This window comes from Zootoca vivipara, chromosome 5 (genome assembly GCF_965207765.1).
Source record: "Zootoca vivipara chromosome 5, rZooViv2.hap1.1, whole genome shotgun sequence".
NCBI lineage: Eukaryota > Metazoa > Chordata > Lepidosauria > Squamata > Lacertidae > Zootoca > Zootoca vivipara.
The window spans coordinates 69,825,918-69,853,631 of record NC_142588.1 but is presented as its reverse complement, the minus strand read 5'-3'; the positions used below and the strand labels follow the sequence as shown (position 1 = coordinate 69,853,631).

General features: G+C 38.9%; 1 protein-coding gene across 12 annotated transcripts in view; it reads left to right on the top strand.

Moving 5' to 3' along the window:
• Positions 1-25,502, top strand: part of TRIP12 (thyroid hormone receptor interactor 12) — a 75,850-nt gene extending 50,348 nt beyond the window's left edge. For 7 of the 12 annotated variants that reach the window (XM_060274516.2, XM_035133968.3, XM_060274513.2 and 4 more), the window contains 24 exons: positions 749-977; positions 1,629-1,747; positions 2,084-2,291; positions 2,574-2,674; positions 3,880-4,054; positions 4,851-4,992; positions 6,755-6,946; positions 7,429-7,580; positions 9,210-9,382; positions 10,666-10,739; positions 10,820-11,019; positions 12,539-12,666; positions 12,826-12,977; positions 13,865-14,007; positions 14,725-14,881; positions 16,315-16,413; positions 17,438-17,552; positions 17,923-18,077; positions 18,526-18,690; positions 19,910-20,074; positions 20,908-21,021; positions 21,894-21,988; positions 22,158-22,261; positions 23,366-25,502. In XM_060274516.2, the coding sequence (XP_060130499.1) occupies positions 749-977; positions 1,629-1,747; positions 2,084-2,291; positions 2,574-2,674; positions 3,880-4,054; positions 4,851-4,992; positions 6,755-6,946; positions 7,429-7,580; positions 9,210-9,382; positions 10,666-10,739; positions 10,820-11,019; positions 12,539-12,666; positions 12,826-12,977; positions 13,865-14,007; positions 14,725-14,881; positions 16,315-16,413; positions 17,438-17,552; positions 17,923-18,077; positions 18,526-18,690; positions 19,910-20,074; positions 20,908-21,021; positions 21,894-21,988; positions 22,158-22,261; positions 23,366-23,562 (3,554 nt within the window). In that variant the 3' untranslated portion in view covers positions 23,563-25,502. The remainder of the gene's footprint in view (positions 1-748; positions 978-1,628; positions 1,748-2,083; positions 2,292-2,573; positions 2,675-3,879; positions 4,055-4,850; positions 4,993-6,754; positions 6,947-7,428; positions 7,581-9,209; positions 9,383-10,665; positions 10,740-10,819; positions 11,020-12,538; positions 12,667-12,825; positions 12,978-13,864; positions 14,008-14,724; positions 14,882-16,314; positions 16,414-17,437; positions 17,553-17,922; positions 18,078-18,525; positions 18,691-19,909; positions 20,075-20,907; positions 21,022-21,893; positions 21,989-22,157; positions 22,262-23,365) is intronic. The other 5 variants (XM_060274517.2, XM_060274515.2, XM_060274514.2 and 2 more) reach the window with 1 other exon arrangement.
• Positions 25,503-27,714: the final 2,212 nt, after the last annotated feature.

Sequence of the window (27,714 nt, the reverse complement as noted above, 5' to 3'; positions counted from 1 at the left end):
ATAAACTGAAATTTGAATGCTAATAAAATGGAGCCCACAGTGGGTTGGTGTTCATGCAATACACCCTTTGTGTGGTTTCCCTTGTGCTTGATCCGGAAGCTGCAGTTAGCGCAGAATGCTGCAGCGTGACTGCTGACAGGAGTGAGTCCTTGTCAACATAGCGCCTCTGCTTAGAGATCTGTACTGGTTGTCAACTTGCTTGTTGGGCCAAGTTCAAGCTGTTACTGTTGTCATAATAATGCCCTTAACAACTTGGGACTGGTTTACCTACGAGAAGGCTTTGCCCTACATGTGCCCACTCAACCATTTCAATCTGTGGAATTGGCACTACTACAGGTCCGAAATAATATCTGTTCTGCATTTATAAGAACTTGATCATTTGGTGTGGCAGCATGTGCACTTCAGAACTCCTTGCCTATTGAGATCAAAGCAGGCTCCTTCTCTGTACTATTTTCAGTGCCTGCTAAAAACTTTCTTGTTTAGACAAGCCTACCCAGCTGTTTTAAAACATGGTAGTGATTTTTTCCCCTTGATTGTATTGTTTCATCTTTTTCTAAACCACTTTGAGGTTTATATACAACCAAGTGCTGTGTATAAACTTTATGAAATAAATAGTACTTCCTGGTACATTTTTTTTTTGTGCAAATTTTATGCTAGTATGTTACCTTGAGGGGTTTAGGCAGGATAAAATTTGCTTTAAACAACGTGCCATTCCTTGATATTTAGTGGTCAAGTTATTCTCCTGTAGGTGGACATCCAGAATCAAAGAAGGATGATGCTCGAGCACAGTTAATGAAAGAAGACCCAGAACTGGCTAAATCTTTCATTAAAACCTTATTTGGCGTTCTCTATGAAGTGTACAGTTCTTCAGCTGGACCTGCAGTAAGACACAAGTGCCTTAGAGCAATTCTTAGGATAATTTATTTTGCTGATGCTGAACTTCTGAAGGATGTGCTGAAAAATCATGCAGTATCAAGGTAATTGTTATGCGCACTTTGATGCAAAACCTATTCTGAATGATATTGTGATGAGTCAGATTCTTAATCTAGCAGTTCATTTGACTTAAACGAGAGTCTCAAAATGCAAACTGCCACTTAAGATATCTGGTTACCACTTGAGCCTTCTGTGTTTAGCTATGATTGCCATTGTGTTCTTAGAAATGAAAGGCACTGCCTTTTTAATTAGTGAATATCCATTGTTCATTAACTATAACTGCTTTCTAAATTGCATATATGCAATGGATGTGCTTTTTTTTTTTTTTTTACGGTGACAAAATCCCAAGATGCTCATTATATGGCAGTTGGTCTTCAAATGGCCTATTGACCGGATTGCTTGTTGACCAAGGAGAAAATGTAGATATGAGAAAAATAATTAGAAAAACCTATTTGTAAACACAAAACTTAAACCCCAGGATTGGTTGCACATCATTGTTGTCTGTGTGAAAGCAACAAGTCAGGCATGTTGCCATGCAATGTGTGAAATGGATCTCACGGTACCAGGAATATAGCATTCCTTCCCACTTTCAGCAACCTGCCCAGTACTGAAAATGGCCTCATTTGTGTATTCAAAATGTAAATGAAGCTGCTTTCATCTTGCTGAATTTTGTTTGTCTTAATTTTCTCTTGCAGTCATATAGCCTCTATGCTGTCAAGTCAAGACCTTAAGATAGTAGTTGGAGCCCTTCAAATGGCAGAGATCTTAATGCAAAAGTTACCTGATATTTTCAGTGTTTACTTCAGAAGAGAAGGTAATGGCAGAAGTTAGATTCATGTGCCTTGCAGTTTGTGTAGACATGGGCTGGATCATGTTGTATTGTTAAAAATATGTGGATAGGAGCCAACTCCTAGGGACCGTGGACCCTTCACCCCTCCCCAATAAAATATTGGAGTGGGCAGCCCCCCCAAAAAAGTTAATGAGTGTTGCTATTCAAATGGTGTGCGTGTGCAAGGTCTTGTGATAGATTATGCAAGGCGGGGCTAACATCCCCCCCCCCCATTTCACTCAAGTTGGCACCCCTGATCATGTGTTTTGAAAAATATGTGTCTCTTTGTCACTGAATATTTCTCTTTTTTTTTAAAAAAAGGTGTGATGCACCAGGTGAAAAATCTTGCAGAATCGGAGGCTTTGCTGACAAGTCCCCCCAAAGCATGCACTAATGGCTCAGGAACGCTGGGTGCTACTACAACAATAAGCACTGGAACAGCCACTGCTGCTAGCAATGCAGCCGCAGACTTAGGCTCTCCAAGCTTACAGCACAGCAGGGAAGACTCTCTGGACCTGAGTCCACAGGGGTGAGTGTGTTTGACTTGGTCTGTGAACAAAGCGCTACTAATGAATGGCATTGCTGAGAAATAAGTTAAGGTCCCACATCAGAATGCTTTCTTGGACATGCATTAAAATAATCTGAGCTATCTGCTAAATCGGAAGAAAAATGCTAACATACCAGTTTATTAATTGAAATTATTAGCTATAATTTAAAATCCATGTTGGTTCAAATACATTACAGTTTGGTTCAAATGTAATGTATCTGGCCTGATGTATGTATGACATGTGCATTTTCTAACATTTGCTAGCCGATTAAGTGATGTTCTGAAGAGAAAAAGATTGCCAAAACGTGGGCCCCGGCGGCCAAAGTATTCACCTCCCAGAGATGATGACAAAGTAGACAATCAAGGTAAGCTTCTGTTGAAATTGCATAACGGGTATAGTAAATCAAATATTGTGGCTACTTAAGAAGCAGTGCTGTACAGTCCTCAGAAAAGAAAGCTTTCTAGTTCTGAATATGCCCTAAATGTCTAGATGTTGGCAGACCTGTAAAATAAATATTTCCAAATCAAAGCAATGACATTACATTTTGAGTGACTGAATGAACTGATATATTTTTGACCAGAAACTTCTTGTTTTGGCACAAATGTTTGAAGTGGCTTTGGATTAGATTATTAAAATATGCAAATGGAAGTACAGTGGTGCCTCGCTAGACGAATTTAATTCGTTCCACGGGTCTTTTCTTATAACGAAAAATTCGTCTAGCGAATCCCATAGGAATGCATTGAATTTTTTTTGAATTTTTTTTTTGCCCATAGGAACACATTAATTGAATTTCAATGCATTGCTATGGGAAACCGCGATTCGCTAAACGAATTTTTCATAAAACGAATTCGTCTAGCGAGGCAACCTCTGCTCGAAAAATCCTTTCGTTAAGCGGAAATTTCGTTAAGCAGGGTGTTCGTTAAGCGAGGCACCACTGTAAATTTTTGTTTCTGGAAATCAAAGTGTTCATTAAATGCAGAAGCTATCTGCTCCATACAAAGCTTAGAGTTAAGGCTGCTGCTGATTCCCACCCTCCTAGCAAACCCCCCCCCCCTTTATAGTTAGGTGATGATACCTCCTGGCTATCACTGAAATTCTGTTACTTGATTTTACTTGCTTCCTTTAGCTGTGTCTTTGTGTGTAATGTTCTTTTTCTGCTACTGCTGTGACCATTCTTTCTGTAAAAAGAAAGGTGGAGAGTTCTAAGCTTTTTTAAAATTTGAGATGAATCCATTGTACACAGTGCTGGTGACTTTTTAGCAGTAGGTGGACACATAATAAAATAGATGCACATAACAGCTTTAGAATTGATGTATGTATGTGTTCACATTTGATCTGTAAACATTTAAGTGTCTTTAAATCACTTTGAAGATGCACCTGATAATATTTTATTCCACAATTGGGAGCTGTAATTGCTTATCTCATAGCTTTGCTTAGGAGGAAAACAAGATATGCATTAAAAGGGGACAGAACTCTGAATGTTGGTGACTTTGAATGCCAATTGGTAAAGCTTAAGACTTTTTAAAGCTTAAACTTGAAACTTACTCTCCCATTCTCTTTTTCAAAAAGCTAAAAGCCCTACAGCTACTCAATCTCCTAAATCTTCCTTCTTGGCAAGTTTGAATCCTAAAACCTGGGGAAGATTAAGCACACAGTCCAATAGCAACAACATTGAACCAGCACGTACAGCAGGTGTGAGTGGTCTGGCAAGAGCTGCCTCAAAGGACACAATATCCAATAACAGGTATAACCATACTTCACTACACAAAACTCAATTTAGTGAAGCCTGTAGTGGCCCAGTTCACATGCCATGGTAAACCAGAGTTAATGGTTTACTATGAACATTGATCACATTCTCCTGCAGAACAGACCATGATTCCTGGCTTAGCATTGTGTTCAAACCAATGCTTGTTTTTAATCAAACTGCAATCTTGTAACCAAGGTTTGTTCTTGGCAACAGATCAAATATCCACAGTAAGCCCAGGGATAATGACTTGTTTCTCCAGCTTGCTGGTGGGGAGGAGCAAAGTGACCCAGATCAGCATGTTCACAGTAAACTGTTAACTATAGTTTACTATGACGTGCAAAAAAAGTTTTATATAGATTACCCGTGTTGTCTGTGGCAGCTTAGTTTTGGTTTTAATAGAAAATTTTGGTAGGAGAGGATGATGAAGAACTTCAAGCTGGGATAGAATGTGCCAGAATGAAGTTTACATAATGGGGAGCAAAAGTATATGTATGGAAGGCAGAGGATAAATTCCTAAAATCATACGACAAGCAGGGCAGAGGGAGATGAGTTTGCAGGGACAACGACTTTATCCTCATGAGCGATCTGGATAAAGCAACTGTCTATATTTAACAAACCTGGATTGAAGTGCAATGGGAGTTTTTTGTGGTGGGAACAAAATTTTTGGCCTTGCAGCTTTTCCTACCTCCGAGACTTCTTTGCACTATGAAAATGTAATCAAATTGTGCAGGGCAGTTGTGCTTAGTATGCCAATGTTAAGTGTTCAATATATTAAACTGTACATTTCTTGTAGAGAGAAAATTAAGGGTTGGATTAAAGAGCAAGCCCACAAATTTGTGGAGCGTTATTTTAGCTCTGAGAACATGGATGGAAGCAACCCTGCACTAAATGTGTTACAGAGACTTTGCACTGCAACTGAACAACTCAACCTTCAGGTTAGAATATCTTTTTAATCTGTATTGGAATGAGAGGAAGAACTTTTCACAGGAAGAGCAAATAGTTTATTAAAATAGTGAGGTCATCGGTGCTTATTGCATCCAGCTTCAAGTACTAAGCTTCAGAAGCTGTCTGTTTAAAAGCCATTGGGGTCACTAACTTTTCCATTTTGCAGTTCTTCTATGTTGTAGGGTATATTGGTATGTTGTCACTGCCAATTTATGGATGTCCAGTGCCTTATGATACAATAAAAACCACTACATTTTTGTTACAAAAACAATTTCATAACTGAAGTAAGCCAGTAATCTTCAAATAATGCTCCCTGAACATTATAACTATATGAAAATTTGGACACAATCCTTAGAGTGAGTGATAGATGCAGTTTTACACACAGAGGACTTAATACATGTTTATGTAACTTGGCCAAGTAGTGGGGAGGGGAGAGGATATAATAGATTGGGACATCTAATACTGTGGATTACAACTCCCATTATCCTGTATAGCCACGCTGTCTGGGGCTGGTGGGAGTTGAGCAGCATCTGAAGGGCACCACTTCGGCTACCCTGTGGTAAATTCCTGGTGGTGATCTAGCATGCTGCCATGTGCATGTGAGCAGTGAGCAAGGGGACTCTTAAAAGTGTGCCCAGCTCTGCTTTTAGGATGGATCATGTCCTAAATCTTAAAGATTGATGGAATTTTAAAAGGTGGTTAATGTGCAGCCAGCAAGTTGTACAATATGATCAAGCAGTGTGCTAGTGCATGCAGCTTGCTCTCTCCTCCCTTCAGGTGCAGCAGTTACAACAAATGAAGAAGGAATTGTTCAGCATGATGCTCAAATGTGGAATTCTGGTTGGTTGGTTTGACTCCCAAACAAACCATGATTTGTCGTCCCAACAAGTTTAGGAGCAACAGATAGAATCCTGCATGTAGACATTACGCTAAGCTATCACAACATGATTTTTGTTCTGCCTGCTTATGTGAAGAGAAGACAGAGTGGGCTTCATGCAGTAGCTCACTGCTTGATCATATCATAATTCAAGTTTTTTGGGGGGAATCCTGGCTTAGCATTATGTGCAGAGTCAGTATTTCACTGTTTTAAAAGGCCCTGCTTTCATAATTTTCTCACACAGCTACATAGTCAGTGTTCCTGCATGGTGGTATTGGCATACAACTAATATTTTCAAACAACTAGTTTTAAAAGTTCTTTGGCGCTCATTTAGTGAGGATCATATCCTGTTTGGTAAGCAGGTATCAAGCCACAGTTTTGTGATATAAACGTACAGTATTGGGGAAATTGTGACATAAACCATGAAAGAAGTGCTGAAGTTGGCACACGAAGGGACGGGTGAACATGTGGGCACATTTATTCTTAGCTCAGTAAACCTTGAACCAACTTGTAGAAAATATTTCTGAATAGATTTTCCATTGAAGCTTCTCCAGGAGTGCTTTGTGAGGGGAAAACATCCTGGATGACATTACTTAGGTACCCAGTTTCAGTCTAATATGCTGAATTGTTATGTTCTCATAAGGCCGCTACATATGTGCTGCCTTTTAGTGGTGTATTGGCATGAACTTTTCTGCACATGCTCACTTAAGTTGTATAAAGTAAGTAAGGCAGTGCAGAGTATATGTAAAAAAACTTGGGATATGTATTCCTCTGGATTTCAGTTTTTATTTTTAAATATGCTGGTTCTTGTTCCATTTGTGGAATAGTTCCTGGATTACTAAGCCTCATTCTCATACAGAGACTGTTTATTTCAGGTGGATGGTGGAGTTGAGTGCCTTGTAGAAATCCGTAGTATAGTCTCTGAGTCTGATGTATCTTCATTTGAGATCCAGCATAGTGGGTTTATGAAACAGCTGCTGCTTTACTTGACGTCTAAGAGTGAAAAAGATGCTGTAAGCAGGGATGTGAGATTGAAAAGGTTCCTTCATGTGTTTTTCTCTTCTCCAGTAAGTACTTACAGCTCCAGTATTAAAGGGGTCACTTCATTCATTCTTTCGTTCATTATTTACTCTGTCAATAATCTAGGGGAGGTGGTATTAAAATACATAACTGACAGGTAGCCATATATGGCTTTCCTCTTGCCCCAGAGAGAACTTGATAGGCAAATGGCTAAAACATGCTTTGAAGATAACATTTTATCTCACACACAAAAATTGACTGCCATGTGTTTTTATGTACTTTTTTTCTTAATTGGGTTAAACCTTAGTTTTGGATAAACAGGCGGATTTTGTTTTGTGGAAGTCAAATGCTTGCCTATGTTCCTGGTGAAATATAATCATTGGGTTTGGGTTGCCCATAGCATGTAGAATATAAGCTCGCATTTGCCTGTGCCTGCCTGCTTTGTCAGTATTTGGTCATAGAGTTACTCAGTGACCACTTGGCAAAAACTATAAAAAAATTAAAAAATTAAGCAAAACTTTAATTTCAGCTTCCTGGAGAAGAACCCCTTGGAAGATTAGAGCCATTAGAAAATGCACCTTTGTTGGCTTTGGTCCACAAAATGAACAACTGTCTTAGTCAGATGGAGCAATTTCCAGTTAAAGTCCATGACTTTCCAAGCGGAAATGGAACAGGGAGCAGGTAAGGATTAATTCTCAGGTAAAACCTGTCACATTTCCAGAATGTTCCTGGAACCATGAATTATGCATGGCTAAGTGGCCCATTGTGTTGTGTTTGCTGCCCATTTTACCATTTATGGTCATAGCAGTTCAAAAACCTGTAGAAAAACAGTGCTTTGCTTCTAATGATAGTGCTAAATTCAAAATAATGAGTAGGTATTTTCAAACTCCTAAAAACCATATTTACAGCTTCAACATCATTAGCATAAGCATCTTTAATGGACTTCCGTAAAGGTTGTTCTTAACGTTTTAATATAAAATTCCAGCTTCCAAATTTTGTTTGGAACTAGAAGGGGAGAGTATGACTCACGTCTTTGCTGAATAGTGGTAGTGGGGACATGGCATACAACTAGTATGACCAAAACTATATTAATCCATTTCAGGAGAATACAGTACTACGGCTAAATTCATTGCTCCCTACACACCATTCAAAAGCTATAATTGAAACAGTATTCCCATTGGATACTTTTTGAATAGGGAGTTCAGATTTAGAAGTACTGTAGTTAAAGAGACTCAAGATTTTTCTGGTTTCAAGATGAGCACTTTCCTTGGTTAGTTTTCCAAATGAGTCTTTTTGCTCAGCTGATTTATGAAATTCCATATTGGATATAAGGAAAACACATTGAAGTACCTCTTTCAGATATTTGACCAAAACTCTAGAATGAGAGAATAGTTGAAGGCATATTCCAAATCCATGTGCAAGTCAAACAAATCTGTGTTTTTTTGTTCCTTATAACCACTTTTTGCTGTCCATGTCTTAAATGAATTAAGTACTTTTAGTCTAAGCAATACAGCCAACACCTTTTGTGTGTGCATGTGTGGTTGTAATATTTGCTATTGTATGCATTTCTGTTTTTATCAGTAGTTTAGCAAGTAAAAAATGTACAGCAATAACTACAAGAACTGCTAATTTTTAAATAAGTTTGTGGGTATCAGTTTCATTAAAATGTTAGATCCTGTGGGTGATATCCATTGTTAGTATAATACCCACTGAAATTAGTGGACAAGTAAATTGATTTTCGCAGGTCTGTTCTGAGTATGACTTAGCGGGATATCACCCTGTTTTTTCTGTTTCTCATTGGATTTGTTGAACTGGGAGATATTTGATGACTGTTTCCACACTATAGTGACAGAAAATTTTGTGAATATAATCACTGCAGAACTAGAACTGTTCTATAACCTGAACAAGCAAACAAAAACGAATCTAAATCTCTTACAAATTGATATACATAAACATCTAAAGGAGCAAGTTACACTGAAATAACAGTCCAATATCTAATTACTGTTTTCTTATCAACACCTGAAGTGCAATCCTCTGCATGTTTACTCAGAAGTAAGTCCCACTGAACACATCCCAGATAAGTGTGCATAGGATTGCCACCTTGCTCAGCTTAAACCGGCCTGAGGCACATCTTCTGTAATGGTTTTGATTAGGTTTCAGTTTATAGGTGATGGCAAATAAAAATGCATGCAGTTTTAATAATTTAATTGTAAAGCCAAAGCAGAAACTATTTTAATTGCTGTAATGTATTAAATGTCCACAAGTGAAAATAGAATAACTGTAGCAACGTTTTTCATAAATTATCTTGAGTTTTTCTCTTAACAGAGGATCGCAAGCTTTAAAATTTTTCAACACCCATCAGTTAAAATGCCAGTTGCAAAGACATCCAGACTGTGCTAATGTGAAACAGTGGAAAGGTGGACCTGTGAAGATAGATCCCCTGGCGTTGGTACAAGCCATTGAAAGATATCTTGTAGTTAGAGGTACCTCTTTTCCTTATGATACACTGTAAAAGTATGGTGGTTGTCTTGTGTGTCAGTTATTGCTGTATGTGTCATAAAGGGCCTCATTGTACAGCTTGTAAATTTACAGGAAATTCTGAACCTTTTTATTGCCTGATTATAGTTCAATAATCATTGTATAGATTTTCAGGTTGATTGAGACTGCCTGTCAATCTCCAATTAAAATGCCCCCCCCTTTTGTGTATTCAAGAAAGCAATCTGCCCAGCCCAAATGGGCTCTCTGGTTCACTTTATCGCTTGTTGCATCAGAATTGCTGTGTTTGCTTGTATGTAAATAGCAGATAGGTATCACTAAATAACCTGGGGAAACTTCAAGATCCCACATGTTAAAAGTTTCATACCACTAGCTAAAAATTATTATTGCTAGTGGAAGATCTTTACAAGATAGTATTTTGGAGAGCTAATACCAAAATGCTTCATTCTCAGTCACCATGGACTGCTCAAACATGCTTCCACAGATGCTAGACATCTATATTATTTCCCCTGGGGCAAGAATAGGGAGAAACAGATGGCACATAGGTGTGGATTATTCAAAAGTGGACTTTTACCCTAGTTTATAAAGCTACATAACAATCATAATTATTGCAAATTTTGAAGCAGCTGATCTTTGTTGTTTGAGGGGCCAGGTCAAAAGGACAGTAGATTGCTTCTCGTATCTCCTAACTAAGCCAAAGGTCAGTAGCAGACCAAGCAGCAATGGAACTTTCTGTATATTTTTTCTCAAAGTTAGTTCTTTGAAAGTGTTTTCAAAATACGAATTCTATTTGAATAAAAGAGGGAGGGTCTTCACTTCTCTAATCTAGCCCAGTCTAATCTAGTTCACATCTCAAGTCTACTCCACAGCAACCAGCAAGATGTCTTTTGGGAAGCCCACAAGCAGGGATGAGAGCAATAGTTCTCCTCAGTTGTTCCTCTGCAACTGATGTCCATAGGAATTATGCTTCTGATGCTAGAGATAGTGTGCTGCTGCCATGACTAAGCTATTGCCAGTCTAATTATCCATGTATTCTTCTAATTCCCTTTTAATAAAACTGTCAGAGTTGGTGACCATTGTGTCTTGTGGTAGCAAATTCCATAGTTTATGTCCTCAGTGCAGAGGTCTGGTTACTCTGCAGTTCTGCACATAGGATGCTGCTAAAGCTGCATATTGGCAAGCTGTACTGTTGTGATCCATTTTTAATGTTTCTTAGATAGTGACTTATTTGTGTCTGGAAATAAAGTCACTATTGTTGGTCGTTTTTTAGGTTATGGCAGAGTGAGAGAAGATGATGAAGATAGTGATGATGATGGATCAGATGAGGAAATAGATGAATCTCTGGTAAGGCTTTGTTCAGTTTTGATCTCCTTTGTTCACAGTTGGAAGGTTGATTTTTAACTTCTATCCTTTCCTCCACATAGGCTGCTCAGTTCTTAAATTCAGGGAATGTGAGGCACAGGCTTCAGTTCTACATTGGAGATCATCTCCTGCCATATAACATGACAGTTTATCAAGCAGTTAGACAGTTCAGTTTGCAAGCTGAAGAGGAAAGGGAATCGACAGATGATGAAAGCAACCCTTTAGGAAGAGCTGGCATATGGACAAAGACTCATACCATTTGGTAAGTCAATCAGAAGAAGGGAACAGTCACTGTTGTCACTGAGTTACAGATGCATATTTGTGTTTGTAGCCCTCATGTGTTAAGCTTATTGAAGAATTGTGTAAAATATCATTTTCACTCTTCATTATATTAATATGAAGTAAGAATCTGTTAGGACAGTAAGATTATGGTCAGCATAAATTAATCTGGATTGCTTTACTGTGAAGTGAAGTAAAACATCCTGTTCAAGCAGCAGATTCCAAAGAGGTTCCACTTTTGCTATCTCTATTTTTCTTTTTACATGTGCTGATATCTGGTTGCAGAGTGCTTGTAATCAAGTAAATATAGGATCTCTCTGTTTTTCTCCATAGGTTGAGGGGAGCAGGGGAGGTAAAATCCCAAGGCCCAAAATATTGCATGAACCAGACTTACTTAGCAATGATTTGCACATAATGCTAACCCATGGAAGCACTATGCAGACAAGCCTGAACCACAACGTTAGGCCCTTCTTCTTTTCTTCTTCTTCTTCCTCCTCCTCTTCTTCTTCTTCTTCTTCTTCTTCTTCTTCTTCTTCTTCTTCTTCTTCTTCTCCTTCTCCTTCTCCTTCTCCTTCTCCTTCTCCTTCTCCTTCTCCTTCTCCTTCTCCTTCTCCTTCTCCTTCTCCTTCTCCTTCTCCTTCTCCTTCTCCTTCTCTTCCTCTTCTTCCCCTTCCCCTTCTCCTTCCTTTATGGTGAGGAGGAGGCCTTCTTCTGAGTTTACTTCAAGTTTAAAAGAATATTGACTTGGTGTTCGGTACAAAGCAGTTTCAAACATTCCTAGTTTCAAACAAAGGCTAGCTGCTAAGAAGGCAAAGATAAACCAGATTATAACCCATTTTTAATTAACCACTATTTTAAACCAGGATTCCTGGTTTGTATGTAATGCTAAACCAGGATTATTTTGAAATGGAAAGTAATATTTGCAGAAGTTGCCATCCTTAGGTGTGGGAGTAGGAGTGTGGAGTGTGTGAGCCCAGTGTTTTGCTCATGCGCTCTGAGGCTTGTCCACATAGCACGCAATGATTTACTGGTAAGCAGCCCAATATTTAGGAGATCTGCGATTGATATTCAGGTTGTTTTCTTTAATTAATTGTACCTGTTATGGCCTGCCCATTCCCCGCTTTGCCAGCTTGCTGATGAAAATTGTTATCTCCCGCTGCTGCTCACCCATGGCAGTGGAGAATATAGGAACATACTCCACTTCCATAGGGCTTGGAGCAGTTTTGAAGGAGATATGGTTAACTCTTCTGCTGCTGCTCCAAGTAAATTGACAGTCCTCCATAGCTGCACTTCCATGTGGGGAAATATTGGGAGAGCAATTATGAATCACTTGTGTAATGAGTAGATTGGTCCTCAGTCTGGCACTAAAAGATAGACTTCTAATAATTCTAATTTTATAGGTATATAGTATTGGATTGACATGCTCTTTTCGCAGAGGAAATTACTGTTCCTGTACTAGATTTCATTATCGGGTCAGTCAATAACATGATGCTTCTTTTTAGGTACAAGCCAGTGCGAGAAGATGATGATAGTAATAAAGACTGTGTTGGTGGTAAAAGAGGAAGGGCACAAACTGCTCCTACGAAAACATCCCCTAGAAATGCAAAGAAGCATGATGAATTGTGGCATGGTAAGCATTTGGATCACCTGCAAGCATAGAGGGAAGGTTTCATAATGTTTTATTTGAAGCACAGTTTAATTAAGATCCTGTTGCTGAATATTACATAAAGAAAGTACAAATATATGAAAACATTTCTCCACTGAATAACAGAATCTGTCCCTTTTTCAGATGGGGTATGTCCTTTGGTCTCAAATCCTTTGGAAGTTTATCTTATATCTTCGCCACCGGAAAATATAACTTTTGAAGATCCTTCATTAGATGTTGTTATTCTTCTGAGAGTTTTACATGCTATCAGTCGTTATTGGTATTACCTGTATGATGTGAGTACACATGTTGCTGTTGTGTTTGAATTTTTTCTGATCTTTGGTTAGATTTGTCTGCTTAGGAACTTCTGACTGTGTTGTATCTTTGTAAACAGCTTTAGAGACTCTTGTAGTAAGCAGTATATGAATTGTTTATATAAATAAAATAGTTATTGCTCTTGATAGGTGAGGCTAGCTGGCCAAGCATTCTGGCTTCTCAAAACAGATTGCAACTCTCCAGGTTCAGGTTCAACAGAAAAGGGCTCACAAGGCTAAAACTACCACCCATCGCACAGCCAGCAATTGTCCTGTTAATGTCACCTGTCTCCACAATATATTGGCATCTCGGGTTAAGAACTTAATTCATTCTGCAGGTCCATTCTTAACCTGAAACTGTTCTTAACCTGAGGTACCACTTTAGCTAATGGGGCCTCCTGCTGCCGCCGCGCAATTTCCGTTCTCATCCTGAAGTGAAGTTCTTAACCCAAGGTACTATTTCTGGATTAGTGGAGTCTGTAAGCTGAAGCGTCTGTAACCCGAGGTACCACTGTAGTACAAAGCAAGCTGTGCCTCTCTTGTAACCCTAGTGTGCAAACACACTTCAAGTCACAGTTTCAGTTCCTGGCTTTAGCTATTGTTTGGGTTGACCATGGTATGTGGCAACACCAGATTACATGTGCATCGTGGTTAATGCTGAAAAGCGGGGAAATGTAATCCAAAGTTGAGGAGAAAGTGAGGGAGCATGTGTTCATTTGGCTAGTTTTTGACTTTCAAGGTGTGGTTTGCAGGGAGCCCATGTTAGGCTAAAGGCACAGCCGCTGCTTTCCCATGTTTTGTAAAAATGAACAGTCTTGGTAGTGAATGAGTTTTTCTAAACAGAAGCAACTTTCTTTTTGATATTGTAGAATGCAAGCTGTAAAGAGATTATTCCAACATCAGAATTTATCAACAGTAAACTCACAGCAAAGGCAAACAGACAGCTTCAAGATCCTTTGGTGATAATGACAGGAAACATACCAACATGGCTGACAGAGCTTGGGAAATCATGGTATGGAATTTGACTATGAACCATTATTGTACTGTGGAGATTTTAAGCAGACTCTTCCCAACACTAGAGTGTTTATAAAGGAATGAAGGAGTGAGGGAGATGATGCAGAACTTTGAAATTTCATATTGAGCAGGTCAGGAGGAATTCTGAAGTTTAAAGGCCTGCAACAAAACAACCATTTAAATAGGGCTTTTAAGAAGAGGCATCAAGTTTTAAACATGAATATATATTTCAGATATCTAAATTTCTTGAGTGGAGTCAGGTTGCCATATGCTTTTTCCCTGTGCAATGGTTTATTTAAGCTTGAGGAAGGCTTAGTTGAAACCAACTTTAAGGCCTTTATCTTTGTTCCAAAAATAATAATCACAAACTTCAAGGACTAAGTAAAGAATGTTAACAAGATCCAGGTACTGCCCACATGGCAGGTCTCCCCTCCCCCCCCCCTTAAGAGGCTTCTTCCTCTGCATCCAGCATGGAAACATAGACTAACTTGTTATCAAGCTGGTCTTTTTTGTAGGCTTTTTCTCAAGGTTTTTAAAAATAATGCATTGTTTTAATTGGTATTGTAAGCTGCCTTGAATTTATATAGAGAGATAAATATTTTAAGTAAAATATTTTTAAATAAATAAAATGTTTTAAATAACTGTTTTCCTATATAGCCTTGCTTAACTTCCAAATAATAAAGTTGCAGTGTAAAACTCATCTCTCTTTTTACAGTCCTTTTTTCTTTCCATTTGACACACGGCAAATGCTATTTTATGTAACTGCCTTTGACCGAGATCGAGCCATGCAGAGACTGCTGGACACCAATCCAGAAATCAACCAGTCCGATTCTCAGGATAGCAGAGTGGCACCAAGACTGGACAGGAAGAAGGTAACTTTATTATTGGGGGTGGGGGCATGGCAGGAAAGAAATGCCCTCATTGAACCCTGTCAGAGGTTTAGTATAAGCTTCTTTTCTATAACTGAATTACTGTACATTAGTTATAGGGAGAAGTTGGGGAAGTCTGCAGTTCTTCCAAATGATCACAGTGAGGCCTTTTCAAAGCTACTGTGAGGCAGTAAATATGATTGTTGTCATGGTTTATAAATGGTGCTCGCTTACTAATTTTTATGTATTCTAGAACACCTAAATCCTCTGATCTCTAACCTGAAATGAATTCTTGCTTCAAGAATGATTATTTTTTTCTTCAAATACAATTGCAGATACAAGGTGTGGGGAGATCCAATATCAGATACAGCGGAATAGTTATGGAGGGTGCACTTGGCTTGGGCAAGTGGGCACTAGGACAATAACAAGCAATCCTGTTGCTTGAAGGCAGGAAAATGTCAGCTTTCCAAAGGAATCTTTGAGTCACCCTTCCCTTGCAGTGGAAGTTCATTTTGCTGCCTTGCTTGAAGAGAGCTTATGTCTTGCTTGTGCTCTTGTGGGTTTGTTTTACTGTTAGGAAGTTTGGTGGCTTGTGAGTGGGATGAATGTGTAATTGGTCAGGTGAGGACAATGAATATGGGGGTGGGATTTTTACTGATTCCCCATTCCTTCTGTAGTGCCCCCTCCCAAAATACGCTCTAGGACTCTTTGGAACAATGTGGGAGGTGGTGGTGGTCAGAGGACTGCATTTGGGTTGTCTCTTAGTGCAGCCCCAGGTCATTAAGCCTGAGCTTCTGCAGCCGCCACTCACCCCAAACCACCATTGGCAGAATTGGCAGCTTTAAATGTGCATTGTATATTGGGCTTCCTTCCGTAATGTTTCCTTTTGAAATGTTTAAGATAACCTTTTTTGTTAAATGTGCATCCTGTACTTGATCTTCTTTTGTAATGTTTTATTTTGAAATCTTTAAGATAACATTTTAGTTTCCTGTTGATTATGTTGCTTTAAATTTATACTTCATATTTGACCTTATTCTGGATTGTTTTATTTGATGTTTTAATGTAGGTTGTAAACTGCTTTGAGGTTTTTTTCTTAAAAATATAAAGTAGTATAGAAATTAAATAACAACAGCAAACAAATACAAACAAATGAGAAAAAACCCTACACACCTCTCTCCACCTGGATGAAAAAGTCTTCCATCAACAGAATAACACAATTTAATGCAAACTGTAATTAATGCAATGAGAAATGGATTTTTACTAGTTTTGGGGAAATACTTCAGTATCTAATGCAAGTGCTACACTACATAAAATGCTCTCTAAATAGACAATTTAGAGGGCATTTTGACTTGGGCTGTTATCTGTGATCTTTGCTTTCAATACTACAATTGGCTTGTGAAGACTAAAAATAATACCTGCCTTTGGTTGACACACAGCGCACTGTGAACAGAGAGGAACTGTTGAAACAAGCTGAATCGGTGATGCAGGATCTGGGCAGTTCAAGAGCAATGTTGGAAATCCAGTATGAGAATGAAGTAAGTAATGACTATAGCTGCCCGTCCCCGCATGCACTGGTAATTGTTTATTTTCCAGTTACAAGGAAGTTCAACAGTAGTCTAGAGTGATCTCGTTGGTACATGAGTCTAAGTCATGGTTTGCATAGCTTGTCGTGGTTTTTCTGAACATCTGAAGTCAGCTAACAGATCATATTTTGCTTTCTGTTAGTATGGCAAGCTCACAACACCATAGCCACCTTGACAACTATGGTGCTGTCTCAGTACATTGTGGACCTGACACATGCTGCAGATCATTTCCTCAACCTGGTTTTTGCTGCAGATTGGCCTGAAGATGGTGCCATAGAATTGTAGAGTTGAAAGAGACCCTGAAGGTCATCTGGTCCAATCCCTTGCAGTGTAGGCTTGGTAATCAGGGGTCTTAGTCACATTTTTGTCCGGGTTGTTGAACCATAGCATGTTTTAACTATGGTTTGGTATAACATGCGAGTTCAACATTTTATTAGGCCACCTCAGATGTTTGTCAAGCTACATAGCAGCTAAAAAGCAAACCAAGGTTTGGAGAAACAATTTGTGGTTTATTTCTTTGGTTTAGGGGTATATGGCTTGAGTGTAAGGGCTCTCTAAACCCTTAAAGGGTTCTGTTCAGAGTGTTAGAAGCATGAGGTTTTCTGTATACAAACTAGCCTTTGATAGGGTAGAATATGGTGCCAAAAGATTTCTGAAAGGATTACTTGCAGTTCGCCCTTGGTTCTTTTGAAGCAAATCAAGATCCCAGCACTACCTTGGTACTATCATACTATAGTTGTAGCATGCAACTCTGAAACCAAAATCAGGTGTTCAGTTGTGATACGATAATGCTTTTTCCAGTACAAATTTGTCTAAAAAAAAGTCTGAGTTTAACATAATTAAGCAGCTTCTGTTGCACATTTCTGCTAACAATTCCTCCTCTACCTTCATTCCTGCAATTAGCATTTTTTGTTGCAGAAAACATGTTTGGACCTTTTTTACAGACATCTCTAAATTGCCATTCTTTTCTCAAAAGGTTGGCACTGGTCTTGGACCTACACTGGAGTTTTATGCACTTGTATCTCAGGAACTACAGAGAGCAGACTTGGGCTTGTGGAGGGGTGAAGAAGTTACTCTTGCTAATCCTAAAGGTAACTATAATGATAATCTTGATATTTTCAGAGGGTGGAATTTTCCAAGTTTATACTGCACTGTTGCAGGAGATAAAATTGTATCCTTTATGTGTAGCTTTAAAGTATTGAAAGGAGATCCATAAACTGTACTTTAAACAGAAACATAAATATTGTACAGTATGTGGATTATACTTGCTTTGACATACTACTAACCTTTTGCTCTATTTTGGAGTTGTTGTTGTAACCCTATGTTGAAAGCTGACTATATATCTAAATGCATTTCATCTGCTTGAGTTAGTGTTTTAAAACTAGACCATTAGTTTGAGCAACATTTTAAAAATTTTGACTTGTGTATAATTCTACTGTTTGTGTTCCTTTCTTTAAACAGGAAGCCAAGAAGGGACCAAATATATTCATAATCTTCAAGGTCTGTTTGCACTTCCCTTTGGCAGAACAGCTAAACCTGCTCATATTGCTAAAGTTAAAATGAAGTTCCGTTTTCTGGGAAAACTGATGGCAAAAGCAATCATGGATTTTAGATTGGTAAGAGTGGAACTGGTTTTAAATTTAAAGTAGCCTCTGCTATACAATATAGCCTTCAAGCTGAAATTGCAATTCTAAAAGCCTGGCTTCAAGGTTCTAGTTGTGAAAAACATACTGTTGGAAGTAGCAGCTTCTGAATTTAGACAGCTAATACATATTAATGATCCCCAAATGATTAGCTACATATAGCAATGGCTCTCCTGTGTATTAAAGTAGTCTTCAGCTTAAGTATGTTAAGTACCTGTAGTGCAGTAACAGAGTAATTGGAAACTTAATACTTAAACATCATCCATGGCATTTATACAAATGGCATTTACTAGATTAATAGCAGGCAAAGTGCAATTTAGCCTTTTTCAGTTGTTACTTTGGTGGCGTGCGGGTACGTAGAGGTTTACATGTCTCTTTAAGTTTTGTTTTCAGATAAAGGGAAACTGTTTTTTCCTTCTAGGTGGACCTTCCCCTTGGCCTTCCTTTTTACAAATGGATGCTGCGACAGGAGACGTCGCTAACATCTCATGACTTGTTTAACATTGATCCTGTAGTAGCCAGATCAGTATACCATCTTGAAGAAATTGTGCGGCAAAAGAAAAGACTTGAACAGGATAAATCGCAAGTAGGTATAATTATAGAACAGAAGATGCCAAATTTATCCATCGGTCTGTTTTACTTGGTAGCTAGAACTGTGGCAAATAGTAGTCCAGTTGATGGATGCCTTGGCCATGGCTTAAGTGGTAAACAGATTGCAGACTGGCAAGAAGTGGTTTCCGTACTGTATTTTCATAGTTTACTTCTATATTCAAAATTGTAACATGGTTAATCTAAACTACAGTTAGTTGAATCAAACCAGCTTCATAAGGTATCATTTGAAGCTGACTTGTTTCAGCTAACCATAGTTAAGATTAACCACAGCGTGTTCAGGGTTTGGATGACATTTCCAAGTTTCTCCTTGTGGCTTCAGCAGAGAGCATGTAAACCTGAGGCTCTCTGCAGCTTGTTTTCATAAGTTCAAATTGTGGTTTAGCATTTAACATTTTATCCAACATAATCAATGTTTTACATAAACGTGCCTTCACAAATCTTGGATTCATGCCACACCCCTTTCTTTTGTGTGAGTATTTAAAAGCAAAGAAGTGCTTTCAAGTAATGAAAAGAGTGCTTTCAAATATCCAGCCATAGTTACCTCTGACACGTGACCTCAGGAACTGGTTGAGAACAAGCAGAGTTTAAACTCTACTTGAAAAATATGGTTTTAACAAACCACAATTCCCAAGCTTTAATGTCTTGGAGAACTGTGCTAAGTTTCAAATGGCCTTTGCACAAGGGTGCAGCATGTTTTATTGTACTTGGCCATACTTATATTCTGTGAATGCTGTTGGTCAGTTTCCTGGTAGTTTTGTGACCTCTATGCATAGCTAAGGCTAAGTTGAATGTTAATGACATCTTATTTTCTTGGATTTTTACTTTACATGTGTTGAAGCACTTGGGCCTGCTGATACCACGTAAACAAATTTTAATAAAAGTGCAATTAATTCAGTGTTGTGCTTATCCAATCGTTCCATCAGAACACACCTTTTTTCTTTCTTGATGAAATTCTCCCCCCTCTCCTTCCCCCATGCACTGTTCTGGGGTTCTTCTGACACCCCTCCCCCAGCTGATTTCAGGGAGATGCAGGGGCATGCAATGGGGGGAAGGGTCTGTTGTGCCAGCAGGAGCCCTTCTGCTGGCTTCCATGATCATGTGGCGTTATGTGAATGTTAGCCACTTTATGAATATTACACTATAAAAGGCTATGCCTAAAATTTCTTAAGTTGTCACTTACATTTTATCTTTAGACCAAAGAAAGTCTACAGTATGCGTTGGAAACACTGACCATGAATGGCTGCTCAGTAGAAGATCTAGGGTTGGACTTCACCCTCCCAGGCTTTCCAAACATAGAGCTGAAAAAAGGAGGGAAAGATATACCTGTCACCATCCACAATTTAGAAGAATATCTCAGAGTAAGTAAAAAGAATGTTGGAAGGGTCTGCTGGGTCCAGAAGTCTTCCTCCCCCCCCACCTTTTTACCAGAGTATTAACTGCAAACAACAATGACTGGTCTATATGCATTACCCTAAGGCAGGCATCCCCAAACTTTGGTCCTCCAGATGTTTTGGACTACAATTCCCATCATCCCTGACCACTGGTCCTGTTAGCTAGGGATCATGGAAGTTGTAGGCCAAAACATCTGGAGGGCCGCAGTTTGGGGATACCTGCCCTAAGGTATTGATTCACATTGTGTTGAAGTTGGTAACCAAAGTCCCATAGCTCTGAACAGGTCAGGGCTCCCCAAGAGATGTGACTATTTGAACAGTGTAAATGCAGACACAAATAATTAGCAGTTTTTTCCCCCTAACTAGTAACTGTGTAGATATGTGTGCTAGTACAATGAGTTAATACATTCTTTGAGAGAGCTACCTATAGTTGAAGTGCTGTCTACCTAGCTCTCTAGTACAAGCTTAATTTTAATATGACACCCAGTAAGATGAATGTACCAACTTAGCCACAATTAGAATTATTGTTATTGCTTTTCACTAGACCAGCTTTGCTCTCTCAGTGACTAGCCAGTCCTGAAAACATTGCTGGCCTCTTACTTTACTATTTTCAGTAACTGTAAAATAAAGGGTTTTGTTGATTTGAAGGACAGTTCTCTTTCTTTTTCCATGCTACAATTTAGGTACATGGCTATACTTTTGTTTCCTCTCCCCAGGTCATCACCTTACTTAATACTAATACATTATTTAAAATTGCTGTAGTTTTACAGTTGTGTGTTTCTCTCTGTGTGTTTTTGCAGCTGGTTATCTTCTGGGCACTAAATGAAGGCGTTTCCAGACAATTTGACTCCTTCAGAGACGGATTTGAATCGGTCTTCCCCCTCAGTCACCTTCAGTACTTTTATCCTGAGGAGGTTAGTACCCTTATGCCAGGTGCAATAACTTGGTTCATCTGACCTGCTTGTTCTGCTTTTGAAGGTGTGCATGTGAGGAGCTGGAGTTTTGTAGGAGGGTCCAGGAGTCTCTTAATACAAATTTTTCAGCACCCTCATGAATACAGTCGTACCTGTGAATTTGAATGGAATCCGTTCCAAAGGTCTGTTCAACTTCCAAAACGTTCAGAAACCAAAGTGCTGCTTCTGATTGGCTGCAGGAAGCTCCTGCAGCCAATCAGAAGCCGCTGAAGCCCCATCGGATGTTCGACTTCCAAAAATAGTTTGCAAACCGGAAGAGTCACTTCCGGGTTTGTGGCGTTCAGGAGCCAAAATGTTTAAGAACTAAGCTGTTTGAAAACCAAGGTACGAATGTATACTGTTTCCAGACTTAATGTGGTAGTCATGAAATTCAAATCATTTCTAACTTTTCTAGCATGGTGTACTTAAATACTCAAATGTATGTAGAAAAGAAGTACATAAAAGGACTGTAACTATCACAAAATACTTAATTCTATATATCATAGTTCGGTCCTGAATATTTTATATTCAAAATTCAATAATTATCCAAAGAGATCTGGCTGAGATTACTGTGTTTGAAACAAAGTTGAATTTAAGTTTTGGAAGAACTGAAAGGAGGGGAGAGGAAGGACACCTTCAAAAATTTGGATTCTGAGTTAGAGAATCAGAATCGGCATGAAGCTTCATCTCTGAAGTTTGATTAGGTGGTAGTACTTTTAGCCTGTGTGCAGGGAATTGTATTAATCATGTGAAAATTCAACAACAAACTGATGTTCTTTCTTCTCTCTCTCTCCCTCTCCCCCACCCCTCGGTTCCACTCTGGCATTCTATAGCTGGATCAGCTTCTGTGTGGTAGCAAAACAGATACTTGGGATGCAAAGACATTGATGGAATGTTGCAGGCCAGATCATGGTTATACACATGACAGGTAATCGCAAAGTAATAAAATTTGTTGCTAGTTGGCGGTGATCTAATGTGTGGAATGTCTCAAACAGCTTTTTGTGTTGTAGCTCTATTAAGATAGCCACTTGTTGATTCCTCAGTGGATGTTCTGTTTAACAATCTCTATTCCCTTCCCTTTTTTTTTTTAATTCTAGTCGTGCTGTGAAGTTCCTGTTTGAAATTCTCAGTAGTTTTGATAGTGAGCAGCAAAGATTATTTCTCCAATTTGTGACTGGTAGCCCTAGACTGCCAGTAGGAGGTGAGTGTTTTTTATAATATTGGCTAAAAACAAGTGCAAATGCAATAGCTATATTCATATGTTGAAAACCATATTTACTATGTTGAATGCTCCAAAGTAAAAACTCTGTTGTGCTATAAGCTAGTAGAAGTCTATCCTTTTGAACTGTGCACAAATACAACGGTTTTGATTTAAAGAGGGATGGGGAACCTGCGACCTTCCGACTCCCACCATTCTGTCTGTGGGCTGTGCTGGCCAGGGCTGATGGTAGTTGGAGTCCAAAAACATTTTGTCGGTGCCACTGGTTTCCCTTCCCTGATTTCAAAATTGTCATTGATAGTCAATTTCCACCTGTACACAGCCTACTGAGTTCAATAGGACTTAACTCCCCGTTCAGTATGCATTGGATTGCAGCCTCACTTAGCCCAGTGCATAGAAACCTATAATAAAAGCTAAGCAACCCTGTGTTTTGCTAATAGACATGAAGGTGAGTGTTAACATTTTGTTCTTCTTATCTAGGATGAGTTGCTTATGTCTCTAGGCAAAGACTCAATTTGTCGCACTGGTAGAATTTCATATGGAATGACTGTACCAGTATGATATATGACTAATTGTGGCATTCGCTTCGTTAGAGCCTAAAGTTATTGGCTGCTGGGAGAGGAGCAGAAATGATGCACACGCAAACTTGGTTGGATCTCCACCATGGTTGCTGCCTGTCCCTTTCTGTTGTTAAAACATCTGCTTCCTCTTTAATGTTAGAGGCCATCTGTGTGCAGCTTCCATATAATTGCTCTGTGAAAGAAAAGCTATGAAGACCACAGTCAGGATTCTTTATATTGTCTGAGCGTACCTTATACACAACTGACATTGCAGTGCTACAGAGGCAGGCTACATAAGAACCTTTTCACACATTGGAGCCCATAAGCCTTTTAATGCTAGAAGAGTGGGTGAGCAGGTGATTTTGCAGGGGCGAGGGATTCCGTTTTCACATGGCTGAGTTAATCCACCTAAGTAATACAGAAAGCAGCACGAGGAATGCAGTCTTTTTCTGAGACCAATAGCTTAATGCTCTTAAACTTTCTTAATATTAAATCTGTCGTGAACTTCGTTGTTTTTTCTTCTTAGGCTTTCGGAGTTTGAATCCTCCACTTACAATTGTACGCAAGACATTTGAGTCTACAGAAAATCCAGATGACTTCTTACCCTCAGTAATGACTTGTGTAAACTATCTCAAGTTGCCAGACTATTCAAGTATTGAGATAATGCGTGAAAAACTCTTGATAGCTGCAAGAGAAGGGCAGCAGTCATTCCATCTTTCCTGATCACAATGAAAAATGCAATGTCTGCCTGTTACAGCAAAAAGAGAATCATGATTCTTTTCTAAATGTATCATCTGAGTCGAGGAAACGTAACGCCTCCTTGTAGAAAACGGCTTGCAGATTATAAACAAAGACACTAGGTTGATACTCATTAAAGGCCCCATGGACTTAAAAGTGATCAGGCCCTAAAGTTGTTGTGACAAGGTTTCTTTAGCAAGTTCTTGTTTTAAATTATCATTTATCGATGAGTGAAGTTTAACTTGCTTTGCTGTGTGAAATTTAAAAAGGGATGTTTTTTCAGGCTGGAACAATAAATGTTGCTGTGCAGTTTAATACTGGGCTGTGTGTATCCATCTAGCCAAGTCTGCAGTTTTTTCCTCCCAAAGACAACTTTGTACATAAGTACAGAAATTGAAAAACATGTATTGGCACATCTAGTTAAGTAGACTAGTTCTGTGTACCATCACATGTCCCTGATTTCCCTCCCTCATGTATTGTCTGATGTGCAATCCACATGGCTCTCTGTGTACTCCACTCGCAACAATTGTTACATTTTGGACATGGGCTTTTACTGGTCCATGTTTTCTCAAATTAAGAAATAATTTAATTTTATTAAATATATTGTCAATAATTCCGCCTTTGTAAGTAGGTAGAATCTTTCTTATAGCTTAGTTTAATGTAGTAGTAGGATATATTGGCTACAATCTTTACCAGAAAATACTCTAGAACCATTCACACAGTGATTTAGGCAACAGCCTCCTACTGGTGGGCTAGGATGAAATTGATTTTTCTTGCGTAGTTGAAAAACTCAACAACCGATTGGTCTGGCCAATATTTATGGTGTGGCCAGAGCATTTTGAATTGATGTAAAGTTTTTTATAAAGTCGAATTAGTATTTTCCTTCCCTGTTCAATCCTTTCCCCTTGATTTAAGCCCCCCCCCTGTACGTCCTCCTCCGTACCCTAAGTCCTCTCCTAGCATCTCCCCCCCCCCAGCACTGGTGTGGATCAAAACAGTTCAGCATTTCTTTTGACACAGATAAAACACATGTAAGCAATGCTCTTTCCGATTGTTTTCTGTGCTGATTTCTCAAATCTGCAATAATTTACTTCATCAGGTTAATGTTTTTACCTGAATATAAATAAAGTTTGCTTCACCTTTTTGTTCATAGTTCTGTACTGTATGCATAAGTTCAATTGTGTAAATTATTCCAATGCAAGTAAATCATCTTAATTCTCCTTGGCTAGCTAGCCACCTTGTCATGGATGATTTACCATTAAAACAAGAGTTTGCAAGATCTGGTATTCTTTTATTTTTATATGAGTTCAAAAACAAGACTATTCCAAAACATTCCCGAGATGTACATCCTGTATAGTTCATCTCTTAAATGAAAATCTGACAGAGATTACTTTATTCAACTTTGAGAAATCAAAATAAAACACTTGAGTGCTGTTAATTTGGTTGGATGATCAGGGTAGAATATCTATGAAACATCAGCAAGTTTCCTTTTCAGACGAAGAACCTGTAACCACACAATGTACTTCAGTACATGTAACTGTCATTCTCTTTTAAGTTAATGTTCACAGAATTAAATGGGACTGGCCATACTGTGCACCACTGAACTGTGATGGGAAGCTGAATGTGAAATCCTTGTGCAAAGACTCTGAGCAGTCTGTCAGATTAGAACTGAATGGAAGTGCGTCACAGTGGACATAAAAATTGGTCATGCAGAACATGGCTAGCATTTCGTAGAAACCGAAAGGCAGTGTTAAAAAGTATGGACTGGTATTTAAAAACTGTTCTGATAACGCTATCAAAACTTGGCACAAAAGACTCGTGTTTATAGTGTGTTGATAGCAACTTGTTCTTTTTTTTAAGGTTCTATATTTTAAAAAGACTGACTTATGTAAAAATATTTTGTATTAAAATATCATCTGTATTGATATTTTTTTACCCATGTTGTCTCCCTACAGAACCTGGCTTTCATTGACTTGTAGTTCTTAAATTTAAATAGTTTATACTAGCGATCCAGTGCCTGAAAGTCCATGTCGCTTGGGGGGCTGCCATTTGAGAAAAACATGTCTGTACACTTAGATATGGGGCTGGTGGTAGCTAAAGATTGTATTAGATGCAACAAACACATGTATCTAACAGAATGGCTCATGACGAAGCCTAACTCTGGCATTCTGGATGTTTGTAGAAAATGCTTGCAAACTCTGGTTTCCCAGAGCATAATGTGGGGCACTGATTGGTGTCCTGAATGACATATCTCTGCAGTTAATAAAAGGATTGACAATAACCGCTTTGAAGAGATCAGTAATGCTACAGAAACAGTCTTTTATGGGTTGCTATATTGCCAGTTTTCTGTAGGTTATCACTGTTACCAGGAATAAAATACTCTTTTCAAACTAGATTAATTGAGGAACTGTAGTGCTCGAAAGCAACTACTGAAGTTCAGTGAAGATGGATTCCTTGACTCCTACTTCAGCGTTCTCTTTGTGTGCAAAGCTGTGTGTAATCTAAAGAAATAACTGAAATTCTGCCTAACCAAAATGAATTTAGCAATAACTACCACCGGTATGCAAATCAAGCAGATTTATGAATTGGTAACTGGTGAAAGCAGAGCTTTCCAAACTCTTCATGTTGGTGACACACTCTTTAGACAGGCATCATTTTGTGACACAGTTTTACTAGAGAACCAGAGGTTAAACAAGCCCCTTTCCAACCCCAAGAGGAATGTGGGTAGCATTCGCGTGACACTGCAGTTGATGCACTAACATGTTGCAACACACAATTCTGGTTAAAGAAGAGGAAGCAGTGAATGGGCAGTTCTCAAAATGGAATAACCTAAGAAGTTGTGTCCCCCAGTGTTCTGTATTGGGTCTGTGACCTGCTCATCAATGATCTGGTGAGCAGGGAGTAGCACTGTTTGATGATAATACCAAGTTATTTAGAGTGGTAAAAACAAAAAATAGCTGATGAAGAGCTCCAAAAGGATATTTCCAAACTAGGCAAATAGGCAGTATAATGGCAAATTCAATTTAATGGAAGCAAGTGTAAAATGATGTACAATGTGGCAAGATTCCTAACTTTTAGACTCAAATGGGGCCTGAGCTAGCAGTTAGTGAGCAGGAAAGGGATCTTGGGGTTGTGATGGGTATCTCAATAAAAGTGACAACACAATGTTGGAACATTGGGAGAGGTCAAAAATAAAATGGCCAGTAATAGCTGCCCATCATACCTTTATAGAAGTCTGATGCACAGTTCTGGTCACGGTACCTCCTTTTGCGGATAGCCTGCAACATTTGAGATGACTAGTTTGGAAGGGAAAGGGAGATAAGGGTAGATAGGATAAAAATGCATAAAATTATACACAGTACTGAAAGAAGACAAGAGTTGTCTTCCTACATAATACTAGAACTGGAAGCCATCCAATGAAACGGACCATGTATGTTGAGAAGTACTTATTTTTATCTGTCCTGAATCTGTGCCCAGAATGGAGTTTGGTAGTGCCTATCACTGCATCTCGTGTTATATTGTAAACTGCCCTGTGATCACTGGATGAAGGATGGTATAGAAATTCAATAATAATAATGGAAGGGAAGGGCTTGGTAGTTCTACTGTTATCAGGATTTTGGGGGCAGCAACCTGGAAGAGGGCTTTATCTGTGCAGCCTCCAACTTATGGAATTCCCTCCCTGAAGTTGCCAGATTCAACTTCACTGTACAGGTTTCTGGGTCTGCTGAAGACAAATCTCTTCACCCTGGCCTCTTGACACTTGGGGTGTATGCTTTCAGGAGCAGCCCTATTCCTGCAACAATCTAACTTTTTAATTCTGAACTTTAAATAATTTTAGCCTACCCCGGAACATGGGTGGCACTGTGGTCTATACCACGAGTCTAGGGCTTGCCGATCAGAAGATCGGCGGTTCGAATCCCCGCAAAGTTTCAGACTTTGACAGTACACTTTAAAGCAGGGGTCAGCAAACTTTCAGCAGGAGGCCGGTCCACTGTCCCTCAGACCTTGTGGGGGGGGGCAGACTATATTTTGGGAAAAAAATTAACAAATTCCTATACCCCACAAATAACCCAGAGATACATTTTAAATAAAAGCACACATTCTACTCATGTAAAAACACCAGGCAGGCCTCACAAA